The sequence below is a fragment of the Podarcis muralis genome, chromosome W (genome assembly GCF_964188315.1).
Source record: "Podarcis muralis chromosome W, rPodMur119.hap1.1, whole genome shotgun sequence".
Classification (NCBI taxonomy): domain Eukaryota; kingdom Metazoa; phylum Chordata; class Lepidosauria; order Squamata; family Lacertidae; genus Podarcis; species Podarcis muralis.
Window position 1 is genome coordinate 313,798 of NC_135674.1, and position 15,000 is coordinate 328,797.

At 47.9% G+C, this 15,000-nt stretch overlaps 1 protein-coding gene across 1 annotated transcript in view; it reads left to right on the plus strand.

Annotated features, from left to right (window-relative positions):
- Positions 1-15,000, plus strand: part of LOC144326440 (ciliary microtubule inner protein 2A-like) — a 28,691-nt gene that overhangs the window by 10,012 nt on the left and 3,679 nt on the right. Inside the window, exons 4-5 of the mRNA XM_077922992.1 lie at positions 7,465-7,585; positions 11,456-11,550. Of these exons, the coding sequence (XP_077779118.1) occupies positions 7,465-7,585; positions 11,456-11,550 (216 nt within the window). The remainder of the gene's footprint in view (positions 1-7,464; positions 7,586-11,455; positions 11,551-15,000) is intronic.

Here is a 15,000-nt window from a genome sequence, read left to right on the forward strand (position 1 = left end):
TCACCCCAATTTTCCCCAATTTTTCCCTTTTCCACCCCAATTTTTCCCCTTTTCACCCCAATTCCCCCCCAATTTTTCCACTTTTCCGTCCCAATTTTTCCCCTTTTTCCACCCCAATTTCCCCTCTTTTTCTGCCCCAATTTCCCCCTTTTTCACCCCAATTTCCCCCCAATTTCCCGCCTTTTTCACTCCAATTTCCCCCTTTTCACCCCAAATTCCCCCCAATTTCCCCCCTTTTTCTGCCCCAATTTCCCCCTTTTTCACCCCAATTTCCCCCAATTTCCCCCCTTTTTCCACCCCAATTTCCCCCCATTTCCCCCCAATTTCCCCCCTTTTCCCACCCCAATTTTTCCCTTTTTCACCCCCATTTTTCCTTTTCACCCCAAAATTTCCCCTTTTCACCCCAATTTCCCCCCAATTTTTCCTTTTCCGCCCCGATTTTCCCCCGTTTTCCATCCCAATTTCCCCCCTTTTTGGCACTCCATTTTTTCCCCTTTTCACCCCAATTCCCCCCCAATTTTTCCACTTTTCCGTCCCAATTTTTCCCCTTTTTCCACCCCAATTTTTCCTCTTTTTCTGCCCCAATTTCCCCCTTTTTCACCCCAATTTCCCGCCTTTTTCACTCCAATTTCCCCCTTTTTCACCCCAAATTCCCCCCAATTTCCCCCCTTCTTCTGCCCCAATTTCCCCCTTTTTCACCCCAATTTCCCCCAATTTTTCCCTTTTCCACCCCAATTTTCCCTCTTTTTCTGCCCCAATTTCCCCCTTTTTCACCCCAATTTCCCCCCAATTTCCCGCCTTTTTCACTCCAATTTCCCCCTTTTTCACCCCAAATTCCCCCCAATTTCCCCCCTTCTTCTGCCCCAATTTCCCCCTTTTTCACCCCAATTTCCCCCAATTTTTCCCTTTTCCACCCCAATTTTCCCTCTTTTTCTGCCCCAATTTCCCCCTTTTTCACCCCAATTTCCCCCCAATTTCCCGCCTTTTTCACTCCAATTTCCCCCTTTTTCACCCCAAATTCCCCCCAATGTCCCCCCTTCTTCTGCCCCAATTTCCCCCTTTTTCACCCCAATTTCCCCCAATTTTTCCCTTTTCCACCCCAATTTTCCCCCTTTTTCTGCCCCAATTTCCCCCTTTTTCACCCCAATTTCCCCCAATTTTTCCCTTTTCCACCCCAATTTTTCCCTTTTTCACCCCAATTCCCCCCCCATTTCCACCCGGACCTCGCCTTGGTTTGCGGACGGGAGGAGCGGGCGCCGGGCGGCGCCGTGTGGGGAGGTGAGGGGCAGGTTGCGGGTTCGAATGTGGGGTTTTTCCCGCATGGATTTTTCCTTCTCCGCCCCGATTTCCCCCCACAATTTTTCCCTTTTTCACCCAATTTCCCCCCAATTTCCCCCTTTTTCCGTCCCAATTTCCCCTTTTTCTGCCCCATTTTTTCCCTTTCTCCACCCCAATTTTCCCCTTTTTCACTCCAATTTCCCCCCAATTCTTCCCCAATTTCCCCCTTTTCCGCCCCATTTTTCCGCATGAATTTTTCCTTTTCCGCCCCGATTTCCCCCAATATTTCCCCATTTCCCGTCCCAATTTTTCCCTTTTTCACCCCAATTTCCCCCCAGTTTCCCCCAATTTTTCCCTTTTCCACCCCAATTTTTCCCCTTTTCACCCCAATTTCCACATGAATTTTTCCTTTTCCGCCCCAATTTCCCCTCTTTTTCTGCCCCAATTTCTCCCCTTTTCCCCCCAATTTTCCCCCAATTTTTCCCTTTCCCACCCCAATTTTTCCCCAATTTTTCCACTTTTCCGCCCCGATTTCCCCCCTTTTTGCGTCCCAATTTTTCCCAATATTTCCCTGTTTTCCGTCCCAATTTCCCCCCTTTTTCCACCCCAATTTTTCCCCTTTTCACCCCAATTTCCCAATTTTTCCGTTTTTCACCCCAATTTTCCCCCAATTTTCCCCATTTCCACCCCAATTTCCCCTCTTTTTCTGCCCCAATTTCTCCCCTTTTCACCCCAATTTCCCCCCTTTTTTCGTCCCAATTCCCCCCCAATTTCCACCCGGACCTCGCCTTGGTTTGCGGACGGGAGGAGCGGGCGCCGGGCGGGGAGGTAGGGAGCCGGGTTCGAATTTGGGGCTTTGGAGGTTTTTCCGCATGGATTTTTCCTTTTCCGCCCCAATTTCCCCCCTTTTCCACCCCAATTTTCCCTTTTCCACCCCAATTTTCCCTTTTCCACCCCAATTTTTCCCTTTTCACTCCAATTTCCCCCCAATTTTTCCACTTTTCCGTCCCAATTTTTCCCTTTTTCACCCTAATTTCCCCCAATTTTCCCCTTTTCACTCCAATTTCCCCCCAATTTTTCCACTTTTCCGTCCCAATTTTTCCCTTTTCCACCCTAATTTCCCCCTTTTCCCACCCCAATTTTCCCCCTTTTCACCCCAAATTCCCCCTTTTCCCACCCCAATTTTCCCCCTTTTCACCCCAAATTCCCCCTTTTTCCACCCCAATTTTCCCCCTTTTCACCCCAATTTCCCCCATTTCCACCCCAATTTTCCCCCTTTTCACCCCAATTTCCCCCTTTTCCACCCCAATTTTCCCCCTTTTCACCCCAATTTTCCCCATTTTCACCCCAATTTTCCCCTTTTCCCACCCCAATTTCCCCTTTTTCCACCCCAATTTCCCCCTTTTCACCCCAATTTCCCCCTTTTCACCCCAATTTTCCCCTTTTCCCACCCCAATTTCCCCCTTTTTCCACCCCAATTTTCCCCCTTTTCACCCCCTTTTCCACCCCAATTTCCCCTTTTTCCACCCCAATTTCCCCCTTTTTCCACCCCAATTATCCCCTTTTCCCACCCCAATTTCCCCTTTTTCCACCCCAATTTCCCCTTTTTCCACCCCAATTTTCCCCCTTTTCACCCCAATTTTCCCCCTTTTCACCCCAGTTTCCCCCTTTCCACCCCAATTTTCCCCTTTTTCCACCCCAATTTTCCCCTTTTTCCACCCCAATTTTCCCCTTTTCCCACCCCAATTTTCCCCTTTTTCCACCCCAATTTTCCCCTTTTCCCACCCCAATTTCCCCTTTTTCCACCCCAATTTCCCCTTTTCCCACCCCAATTTTCCCCCTTTTCACCCCAATTTCCCCCTTTTCCACCCCAATTTTCCCCCTTTTCCACCCCAATTTCCACTCTTTTTGTGCCCCAATTTCCCCTTTTTCCACCCCAATCTCCACTCTTTTTCCACCCCAATTTCCCCCCAATTTTTCCTTTTTTTCATCGCAACTTCTCCCTTTTTCACCCCAATTTTCCCCCAATTTCCCCCTTTTTTACCCCAAATTCTCCCCTTTTCACCCCCATTTTCGGCGTCGTGCAGGGAGGTAGAGACCGGGTTGCGGGTTCGAATTTGGGTTTTTCTGGATTTTTCATGGGGGAATTGCTACATTTCTCCTTTTCTGGCGGGGATTTCTAGATTTCTTCCTGATTTCTAGATTTCTCCTTGCAGGGACTTCTAGATTTCTATCTATCTAGATTTCTCGATTTTTCCTGATTTCTAGGTTTCTGCTTGCGGGGAGTTCTAGATTTCTGGAAGGGATTTCTAGATTTTTTCCCCTGATTTCTAGATTTTTTTCCTGATTTCTAGATTTCTCCTTGCGGGGATTTCTAGATTTTCTTTCTTGATTTCTTCTTTCAGGGAGTTGTAGATTGATTCTTTCTGGATTTCTGCTTGCGGGGATTTCTGAATGGAGGGAGTTCTAGATTTTTCCCGCTTTCTCGATTTCTGCTTGCGGGGAATTCTGGATTTTCACCTGATTTCTAGATTTCTCCTGGCGGGGATTTCTAGATTTCATTTCCAGATTTCTCCTTCCAGAATTCTGTATTTCTGAATGGAGGGATTGTTAGATTTCCGCTTGTGGGGAGTTCTGGATTTCTCCTGATTTCTAGGCTTTTCCTGGCGGGGATTTCTAGATTTCTTTCCTGATTTCTAGATTTCTCCTTGCAGGGATTTCTAGATTTCATTTCTAGATTTCTCCTTACTGAGAGTTCTAGATTTCTCCTTGCGGGGATTTCTAGATTTCATTTCTAGATTTCTCCTTACTGAGAGTTCTAGATTTCTCCTTGCGAGGATTTCTAGATTTCTTTCCTGATTTCTAGATTTCTCCTTGCAGGGATTTCTAGATTTCATTTCTAGATTTCTCCCTACTGAGTGTTCTAGATTTCTCCTTGCGGGGATTTCTAGATTTCATTTCTAGATTTCTCCTTACTGAGAGTTCTAGATTTCTCCTTGCGGGGATTTCTAGATTTCTTTCCTGATTTCTAGATTTCTCCTTGCAGGGATTCCTAGATTTCATTTCTAGATTTCTCCTTACTGAGAGTTCTAGATTTCTCCTTGCGGGGATTCCTAGATTTCTTTCCTGATTTCTAGATTTCTCCTTGCAGGGATTTCTAGATTTCATTTCTAGATTTCTCCTTACTGAGAGTTCTAGATTTCTCCTTGCGGGGATTTCTAGATTTCTTTCCTGATTTCTAGATTTCTCCTTGCAGGGATTTCTAGATTTCTCCTTACTGAGAGTTCTAGATTTCTCCTTGCGGGGATTTCTAGATTTCTTTCCTGGTTTCTAGATTTCTCCTTGCAGGGATTTCTAGATTTCTCCTTACTGAGAGTTCTAGATTTCTCCTTGCGGGGATTTCTATATTTCTTTCCTGATTTCTAGATTTCTGCTTGCGGGGAGTTCTAGATTTCTGAAAGGGATTTCTAGATTTTTTTCTGCTTTCTCGATTTTTTCCTGATTTCTAGATTTCTCCTTGCAGGGATTTCTAGATTTCATTTCTAGATTTCTCCTTACTGAGAGTTCTAGATTTCTCCTTGTGGGGATTTCTAGATTTCTTTCCTGATTTCTAGATTTCTCCTTGCAGGGATTTCTAGATTTCATTTCTAGATTTCTCCTTACTGAGAGTTCTAGATTTCTCCTTGCGGGGATTTCTAGATTTCTTTCCTGATTTCTAGATTTCTCCTTGCGGGGATTTCTAGATTTCTTTCCTGATTTCTAGATTTCTCCTTGCAGGGATTTCTAGATTTCATTTCTAGATTTCTCCTTACTGAGAGTTCTAGATTTCTAGTTTCTCTAGATTTCTTTCCTGATTTCTAGATTTCTCCTTGCAGGGATTCCTAGATTTCATTTCTAGATTTCTCCTTACTGAGAGTTCTAGATTTCTCCTTGCGGGGATTTCTAGATTTCTTTCCTGATTTCTAGATTTCTCCTTGCAGGGATTCCTAGATTTCATTTCTAGATTTCTCCTTACTGAGAGTTCTAGATTTCTCCTTGCAGGGATTTCTAGATTTCATTTATAGATTTCTCCTTACTGAGAGTTCTAGATTTCTCCTTGCGGGGATTCCTAGATTTCTTTCCTGATTTCTAGATTTCTCCTTGCAGGGATTTCTAGATTTCATTTCTAGATTTCTCCTTACTGAGAGTTCTAGATTTCTCCTTGCGGGGATTTCTAGATTTCTTTCCTGATTTCTAGATTTCTCCTTGCAGGGATTTCTAGATTTCTCCTTACTGAGAGTTCTAGATTTCTCCTTGCGGGGATTTCTAGATTTCTTTCCTGATTTCTAGATTTCTCCTTGCAGGGATTTCTAGATTTCTCCTTACTGAGAGTTCTAGATTTCTCCTTGCGGGGATTTCTAGATTTCTTTCCTGATTTCTAGATTTCTGCTTGCGGGGAGTTCTAGATTTCTGAAAGGGATTTCTAGATTTTTTTTCTGCTTTCTCGATTTTTTCCTGATTTCTAGATTTCTCCTTGCAGGGATTTCTAGATTTCATTTCTAGATTTCTCCTTACTGAGAGTTCTAGATTTCTCCTTGTGGGGATTTCTAGATTTCTTTCCTGATTTCTAGATTTCTCGTTGCAGGGATTTCTAGATTTCATTTCTAGATTTCTCCTTACTGAGAGTTCTAGATTTCTCCTGGCGGGGATTTCTAGATTTCTTTCCTGATTTCTAGATTTCTCCTTGCAGGGATTTCTAGATTTCATTTATAGATTTCTCCTTACTGAGAGTTCTAGATTTCTCCTTGCGGGGATTTCTAGATTTCTTTCCTGATTTCTAGATTTCTCCTTGCGGGGATTTCTAGATTTCTTTCCTGATTTCTAGATTTCTCCTTGCAGGGATTTCTAGATTTCATTTCTAGATTTCTCCTTACTGAGAGTTCTAGATTTCTAGTTTCTCTAGATTTCTTTCCTGATTTCTAGATTTCTCCTTGCAGGGATTTCTAGATTTCATTTATAGATTTCTCCTTACTGAGAGTTCTAGATTTCTCCTTGCGGGGATTCCTAGATTTCTTTCCTGATTTCTAGATTTCTCCTTGCAGGGATTTCTAGATTTCATTTCTAGATTTCTCCTTGCGGGGATTTCTAGATTTTTTCCTGATTTCTAGATTTCTCCTTGCAGGGATTTCTAGATTTCATTTCTAGATTTCTCCTTGCGGGGATTTATAGATTTTTTCCTGATTTCTAGATTTCTCCTTGCAGGGATTTCTAGATTTCATTTCTAGATTTCTCCTTGCGGGGATTTCTAGATTTTTTCCTGATTTCTAGATTTCTCCTTGCAGGGATTTCTAGATTTCATTTCTAGATTTCTCCTTACTGAGAGTTCTAGATTTCTCCTTGCGGGGATTTCTAGATTTCTTTCCTGATTTCTAGATTTCTCCTTGCAGGGATTTCTAGATTTCATTTCTAGATTTCTCCTTACTGAGAGTTCTAGATTTCTCCTTGCGGGGATTCCTAGATTTCATTTCTAGATTTCTCCTTACTGAGAGTTCTAGATTTCTCCTTGCGGGGATTCCTAGATTTCATTTCTAGATTTCTCCTTACTGAGAGTTCTAGATTTCTAGTTTCTCTAGATTTCTTTCCCGATTTCTAGATTTCTCCTTGCAGGGATTTCTAGATTTCATTTCTAGATTTCTCCTTACTGAGAGTTCTAGATTTCTAGTTTCCCTAGATTTCTTTCCTGATTTCTAGATTTCTCCTTGCAGGGATTTCTAGATTTCATTTCTAGATTTCTCCCTACTGAGTGTTCTAGATTTCTCCTTGCAGGGATTTCTAGATTTCATTTCTAGATTTCTCCTTACTGAGAGTTCTAGATTTCTCCTTGCGGGGATTCCTAGATTTCTTTCCTGATTTCTAGATTTCTCCTTGCAGGGATTTCTAGATTTCATTTCTAGATTTCTCCTTACTGAGAGTTCTAGATTTCTCCTTGCGGGGATTTCTAGATTTCTTTCCTGATTTCTAGATTTCTCCTTGCAGGGATTTCTAGATTTCATTTCTAGATTTCTCCCTACTGAGTGTTCTAGATTTCTCCTTGCGGGGATTTCTAGATTTCTTTCCTGATTTCTAGATTTCTCCCTGCGGGGATTTTCCTGGAGGGCGGAGCTTCCCTCTCGCTGACCCCGCCCCTCTCTCTGACTCCGCCCCCAGACGACCCGCCTCGAGGCCACGCCCCTCCCTCCGCCCACCGAGACGACGACGGACATCTGCCGCTTCGACCGCACCCCCAAGATGGACGCCCCCAACCTGATCCAGAGGAAGGCCATTTCCGGTAGGCCCCGCCCACTTCCTCCGGAAGCCCCGCCCCTTCCTCCTGAAGCCCCGCCCCTTCCTCCTGAAGCCCCGCCCCAACCGGAAATTTCCTAGATTTCTCCTTCTAGATTTCTTGACAAGATTTCCTGGGAATTGTAGTTTTCCTTCCTGGGAATGATAGTTTTCCCTCCCTGGGAATTCTAGTTTCCTTCCCTGAATTTCTAGTTTTTCCTCCCTGGGAATTCTAGTTTCCTCCCCTCTTCCTGGGAATTCTAGTTTTTCCTTCCCTGGGAATTCTAGTTTCCTCCTTCCTGGGAATTCTAGTTTCCAAGGCGCCCTCAAAACTATGTTTCCCACCCTGATTTCTAGTTTGGGAACTCTAGTTTCCTCCTTCCAGGGATTCCTCATTTGGGAACTCTAGTTTCCTCCTTCCTGGGAATTCTAGTTTCCAAGGCGCCCTCAAAACTACATTTCCCGCCCCAATTTCAGGTTTGGGAACTCTAGTTTCCTCCTTCCTGGGAATTCTAGTTTTTCCTCCCTGGGAATTCTAGTTTCCTCCTTCCTGGGAATTCTAGTTTCCAAGGCGCCCTCAAAACTATGTTTCCCACCCTGATTTCAAGTTTGGGAACTCTAGTTTCCTCCTTCCTGGGAATTCTAGTTTCCTCCTTCCTGGGAATTCTAGTTTCCAAGGCGCCCTCAAAACTATGTTTCCCACCCTGATTTCTAGTTTGGGAACTCTAGTTTCCTCCTTCCTGGGAATTCTAGTTTCCAAGGCGCCCTCAAAACTATGTTTCCCACCCTGATTTCTAGTTTGGGAACTCTAGTTTCCTCCTTCCTGGGAATTCTAGTTTTTCCTCCCTGGGAATTCTAGTTTCCTCCTTCCTGGGAATTCTAGTTTCCTCCTCCCTGGGAATTCTAGTTTCCTCCCCTGAATTTCTAGATTTCTCCTTTCTGGGAATTCTAGTTCCCCCCCTGAATTTCTAGAACTTCCTGGGAATTCTAGTTTTTCCTTCCTGTGAATACTAGTTTCCAAGGCGCCTTCAAAACTACGTTTCCCCGATTTCTAGTTTGGGAATTCTAGTTTCCAGGGCGCCCTCAAAACTATGTTTCCCACCCCAAATTCTAGTTTTGGAATTCTAGTTTCCTCCATCCTGGGAATTCGAGTTTCCTCCCCTGAATTTCTAGATTTCATCCTGGGAATTATAGTTCTTCCTGGGAATTCGAGTTTCCTCATTCCTAGGAATTATAGTTTTTCCTTCCTGGGAATTATAGTTCTTCCTTCCTGGGAATTATAGTTTCCTCCCCTGAATTTCTAGATTTCATCCTGGGAATTATAGTTTTCCCCCCCTGGGAATTATACTTTCCTCCCCTGAATATCTAGATTTCATCCTGGGAATTCTAGTTTTCCTTCCTGGGAATTATAGTTTTCCTTCCTGGGAATTTCCAAGGCGCCCTCAAAACTCCATTTCCCGCCCCAATTTCTAGTTTGGGAATTCTAGTTTCCTCCTTCCTGGGAATTCTAGTTTCTGGGAATTCTAGTTTCCTCCCCTGAATTTCTAGATTTCTTCCTGGGAGTTATAGTTTTTCCCCCCTGGGAATTATAGTTTCCTCCCCTGAATATCTAGATTTCATCCTGGGAATTCTAGTTTTCCTTCCTGGGAATTATAGTTTTCCTTCCTGGGAATTTCCAAGGCGCCCTCAAAGCTACATTTCCCGCCCAATTTCTAGTTTGGGAATTCTAGTTTCCTCCTTCCTGGGAATTCTAGTTTCTGGGAATTCTAGTTTCCTCCCCTGAATTTCTAGATTTCTTCCTGGGAATTATAGTTTCCTCCCCTGAATATCTAGATTTCATTCTGGGAATTATAGTTTTCCTTCCTGGGAATTATAGTTTTCCTTCCTGGGAATTTCCAAGGCGCCCTCAAAGCTACATTTCCCGCCCCAATTTCTAGTTTGGGAATTCTAGTTTCCTCCTTCCTGGGAATTCTAGTTTCTGGGAATTCTAGTTTCCTCCCCTGAATTTCTAGATTTCTTCCTGGGAATTATAGTTTCCTCCCCTGAATATCTAGATTTCATTCTGGGAATTATAGTTTTCCTTCCTGGGAATTATAGTTTTCCTTCCTGGGAATTTCCAAGGCGCCCTCAAAGCTACATTTCCCGCCCAATTTCTAGTTTGGGAATTCTAGTTTCCTCCTTCCTGGGAATTCTAGTTTCTGGGAATTCTAGTTTCCTCCCCTGAATTTCTAGATTTCTTCCTGGGAATTATAGTTTCCTCCCCTGAATATCTAGATTTCATTCTGGGAATTATAGTTTTCCTTCCTGGGAATTATAGTTTTCCTTCCTGGGAATTTCCAAGGCGCCCTCAAAGCTACATTTCCCGCCCCAATTTCTAGTTTGGGAATTCTAGTTTCCTCCTTCCTGGGAATTCTAGTTTCCTCCCCTGAATCTCTAAATCTTCCTGGGAATTCTAGTTTCCTCCATCCTGGGAATTCGAGTTTCCTCCCCTGAATTTCTAGATTTCATCCTGGGAATTATAGTTCTTCCTGGGAATTCGAGTTTCCTCATTCCTAGGAATTATAGTTTTTCCTTCCTGGGAATTATAGTTCTTCCTTCCTGGGAATTATAGTTTCCTCCCCTGAATTTCTAGATTTCATCCTGGGAATTATAGTTTTCCCCCCTGGGAATTATACTTTCCTCCCCTGAATATCTAGATTTCATCCTGGGAATTCTAGTTTTCCTTCCTGGGAATTATAGTTTTCCTTCCTGGGAATTTCCAAGGCGCCCTCAAAACTCCATTTCCCGCCCCAATTTCTAGTTTGGGAATTCTAGTTTCCTCCTTCCTGGGAATTCTAGTTTCTGGGAATTCTAGTTTCCTCCCCTGAATTTCTAGATTTCTTCCTGGGAGTTATAGTTTTTCCCCCCTGGGAATTATAGTTTCCTCCCCTGAATATCTAGATTTCATCCTGGGAATTCTAGTTTTCCTTCCTGGGAATTATAGTTTTCCTTCCTGGGAATTTCCAAGGCGCCCTCAAAGCTACATTTCCCGCCCAATTTCTAGTTTGGGAATTCTAGTTTCCTCCTTCCTGGGAATTCTAGTTTCTGGGAATTCTAGTTTCCTCCCCTGAATTTCTAGATTTCTTCCTGGGAATTATAGTTTCCTCCCCTGAATATCTAGATTTCATTCTGGGAATTATAGTTTTCCTTCCTGGGAATTATAGTTTTCCTTCCTGGGAATTTCCAAGGCGCCCTCAAAGCTACATTTCCCGCCCCAATTTCTAGTTTGGGAATTCTAGTTTCCTCCTTCCTGGGAATTCTAGTTTCTGGGAATTCTAGTTTCCTCCCCTGAATTTCTAGATTTCTTCCTGGGAATTATAGTTTCCTCCCCTGAATATCTAGATTTCATTCTGGGAATTATAGTTTTCCTTCCTGGGAATTATAGTTTTCCTTCCTGGGAATTTCCAAGGCGCCCTCAAAGCTACATTTCCCGCCCAATTTCTAGTTTGGGAATTCTAGTTTCCTCCTTCCTGGGAATTCTAGTTTCTGGGAATTCTAGTTTCCTCCCCTGAATTTCTAGATTTCTTCCTGGGAATTATAGTTTCCTCCCCTGAATATCTAGATTTCATTCTGGGAATTATAGTTTTCCTTCCTGGGAATTATAGTTTTCCTTCCTGGGAATTTCCAAGGCGCCCTCAAAGCTACATTTCCCGCCCCAATTTCTAGTTTGGGAATTCTAGTTTCCTCCTTCCTGGGAATTCTAGTTTCCTCCCCTGAATCTCTAAATCTTCCTGGGAATTCTAGTTTCCTCCTTCCTGGGATTTCCAGTTTGGGAGTTCTAGTTTCCTCCTTCCGGCGCCCAACCCGGCGCCCACCAAACTACCTTTCCCGCCCCCAGGCTACACCGGCTACATCCCGCGCTTCCCCTGGATCATGGGCGAAAACTACACCGCCGGGGTCAAGGACGCCATGGACGAGTTCGACCGCAACCAGGTGCGCGCGCTACAACTCCCAGACGCCCGGTTCTAGATCCGGATCCAAGGTCTGGATTCGGATCCAGGCTCAAGTCCGGATCCTGATGGGAAAGGTCCGGATCCGGGTCCAAACCGGGTTCTAGATCTGGAGGACCGGGCGCCGCCGGCGCTACAACTCTCAGGCGTCCAGTTCTGATCCGGGGTCAAGGTCTGGATCCGGATCCAGTGGGGAAAAGGTTTAGTATCTGGGTTCAAACTGGAGGACCGGGCGCCACCTGGCACTAGAACTCCCAGGCGCCTGGTTCTAGATCTGGATGCAGGGACAAGGTCTGGATCCGGATCTGAGGACAAGGTTTGGATCCGGGTTCATGCTGGAGGAGCCGGCGCTATAACTCCCAGGCGCCCGGTTCTAGATCCGGGGTCAAGGTCTGGATCCGGATCCAGTGGGGAAAAGGTCCGGATCTGGGTTCAAACTGGAGGACCCAGCGCCAGCGCTAGAACTCCCAGGCACCCGGTTCTAGATCCGGGGTCAAGGTCTGGATCCGGATCCAGTGGGGAAAAGGTCTGGATCCGGGTTCAAACTGGGTTCTAGATATGGGTTCTAGACAACTGGGATCCGGGTCCAAACCGGGTTCTAGATCTGGAGGACCGGGCGCCGCCGGCGCTACAACTCTCAGGCGCCCAGTTCAGATCCGGGGTCAAGGTCTGGATCCGGATCCAGTGGGGAAAAGGTTTAGTATTTGTGTTCAAACTGGAGGACCGGGCGCCACCTGGCACTAGAACTCCCAGGCGCCTGGTTCTAGATCTGGATGCAGGGACAAGGGCCGGATCCGGTGGGGAAAAGGTCTGGATCCGGGTTCAAGCTAGAGGAGCCGGCGCTATAACTCCCAGGCGCCCGGTTCTAGATCCGGATCCAGGGACAAGGTCTGGATTCAAATCCAGGGTCAAGTCCGGATCCTGATGGGAAAGGTCCGGATCCAGGTTCAAATGGGAGCAGCCGGCGCCACCGCGCGCTACAACTCCCAGGCGCCCGGTTCTAGATGCGGGGTCAAGGTCTGGATTCGGATCCAGGGTCAAGTCCGGATCCTGATGGGAAAGTTCTGGGTTCAAGCGGGAGGAGCCGGCGCCGTGCGCTATAACTCCCAGGCGCCTGGTTCTAGATCCGGATCCAGGGACAAGGTCTGGATTCGGATCCAGGGTCAAGTAGGATCCTGATGGGAAAGGTCCGGATCCGGGTTCAAGCGGGAGGAGCGGGCGCCACCGCACGCTACAACTCCCAGGCCGTTGCTTTCCAGCTGCAGGGAGGGAGCCGGGTTCAAATGATCCCTTCAAATTCCAAATCTGGGCTTCGTCCAGATGGAGCACCAATGGGTGCGCTACAACTCCCAGGCCTGGCGCCAGGCCTTGATTTCAAGGCCGGGATCCGGGTTCAAGCGCGCGCTACAACTCCCAGGCCTGGCGCCAGGCCTTGATTTCAAGGCCGGGATCCAGATTCAAGCGCGCGCTACAACTCCCAGGCCTGGTGCCAGGCCTTGATTTCAAGGCCGGGATCCGGGTTCAAGCGCGCGCTACAACTCCCAGGCCTGGTGCCAGGCCTTGATTTCAAGGCCGGGATCCGGGTTCAAGCGCGCGCTACAACTCCCAGGCCTGGCGCCAGGCCTTGATTTCAAGGCCGGGATCCAGGTTCAAGCGCGCGCTACAACTCCCAGGCCTGGCGCCAGGCCTTGATTTCAAGGCCTGGATCCGGGTTCAAGTGAGAGGACCTGCCAGGGGCGCGCTACAACTCCCGGGGTTGCCGCGCGCTACAACTCCCAGGCCTGGCGCCACCCATAGATTTCAAGCTGTGGGGAGGGGCCCGGGTTCAAAAGATCCCTTCACCATCTCCTCCTTAGATTTCAAAGACCGGATTCGGGGTCAGGATGGATGACCCGGCGCCGGCGCTACAACTCCCAGCGGTGCCCATTGATTTCTCTCTGTGGGGAGGAAGCCGGGTTCAAAAGACCTACACCGATTTCAAGGCCCGGATCCAGGGTCAGGCTGGCTGACACGCTGCCAGGCGCGCGCTACAACTCCCGGGGACACCTTGCGCTACAACTCCCAGAGCTGGCGCCAGCCCTGCAGGGAGGGACCCGGGTTCGAAACATCCCTGCCCAGGTTCCAAAGCCCGGCTGCGGGTTCAAATCCAGCCGACGGGCCCAGACCCGGCGCCGGGCGCTACAACTCCCAAATCCGGCGCCACCCATCCCTTTCGAACCCGGGTTCCCAACATCCCTTCCAGATCTCCCCTCCTACCCAGGTTTCTCACCCGGGTTCGAGGGAGTCGAACCCGCGCTGCGCGCTACAACTCCCGGGGCTGCCCTGCGCTACAACTCCCAAATCCAGCGCCACCCCTCGCTTTCTTCCTGCAGGGAGCGACCCGGGTTCAAGCCATCCCTCCCCAGGTTCCATAGCCCGGGTGCGGGTTCAAATCCAGACGACGGGCTCCGACCCGGCGCCGGGCGCTACAACTCCCAAATCCGGCGCCACCCCTTGCTTTCTACCTGCAGGGAGGAACCCGGGTGCAATAGATCCCTTCCTCTCCTGTTGGGATGCAAAGCCCCGGATCTGGGTTCAAGCTAGACCCTGTGCCAATGCTGCGCGCTACAACTCCCAAACCAGGCGCCAGCCCTTGCTTTCTACCGGCGGGGAGGTCACTTCAACGCTGCAGCTTGAACCCGGATCCCGGCCTTGAAGCTGATGAAGCCAGGTTCCAAAGCCCGGGTGCGGGTTCAAATCCAGCCGACGGGCTCCGACCCGGCGCCGGGCGCTACAACTCCCAAATCCGGCGCCACCCATCCTTTCCGAACCCGGGTTCCCAACATCCCTTCTACCCAGGTTTCGGAGACGGGTTCGAGGGAGCCGGAGCCGCGAGCTACAACTCCCAGGTGCGGGTTCAAATCCAGGCGACGGGCCGAGACCCGGCGCCCGGCACTACAACTCCCAAATCCGGCGCTACCCACCGCTTTCTGCCGTTTCGAACCCGGGTTCTCTTCCGGATCTCCCCTCCTACTCAGATTTCTCACCCGGGTTCGAGGGAGTCGAACCCGCGCCGCGCGCTACAACTCCCGGGGCTGCCCTGCGCTACAACTCCCAGAGCTGGCGCCACCCCTTGCTTTCTACCTGCAGGAAGCGACCCGGGTGCAAAAGATCCCTTCCTCTCCTGCCGGGATACAAAGCCCCGGATGCGGGTTCAAATCCAGGCAACGGGCTCCGACCCGGCGCTACAACTCCCGAATCCGGCGCCACCCATCGCTTTCTACCGTTTCGAACCCGGGTTCCAAACATCCCTTCCGGATGAACCGGGAGAAGGCCGTGAAGGGATCCTTTCAACCCGGGTTCGAAATGGTCGGAAGCAATGGCGGGCGCCAGGCCTGGGAGTTGTAGCGCGCGCCTGGCAGGTCCTCTCGCTTGAACCCGGATCCAGGCCTCG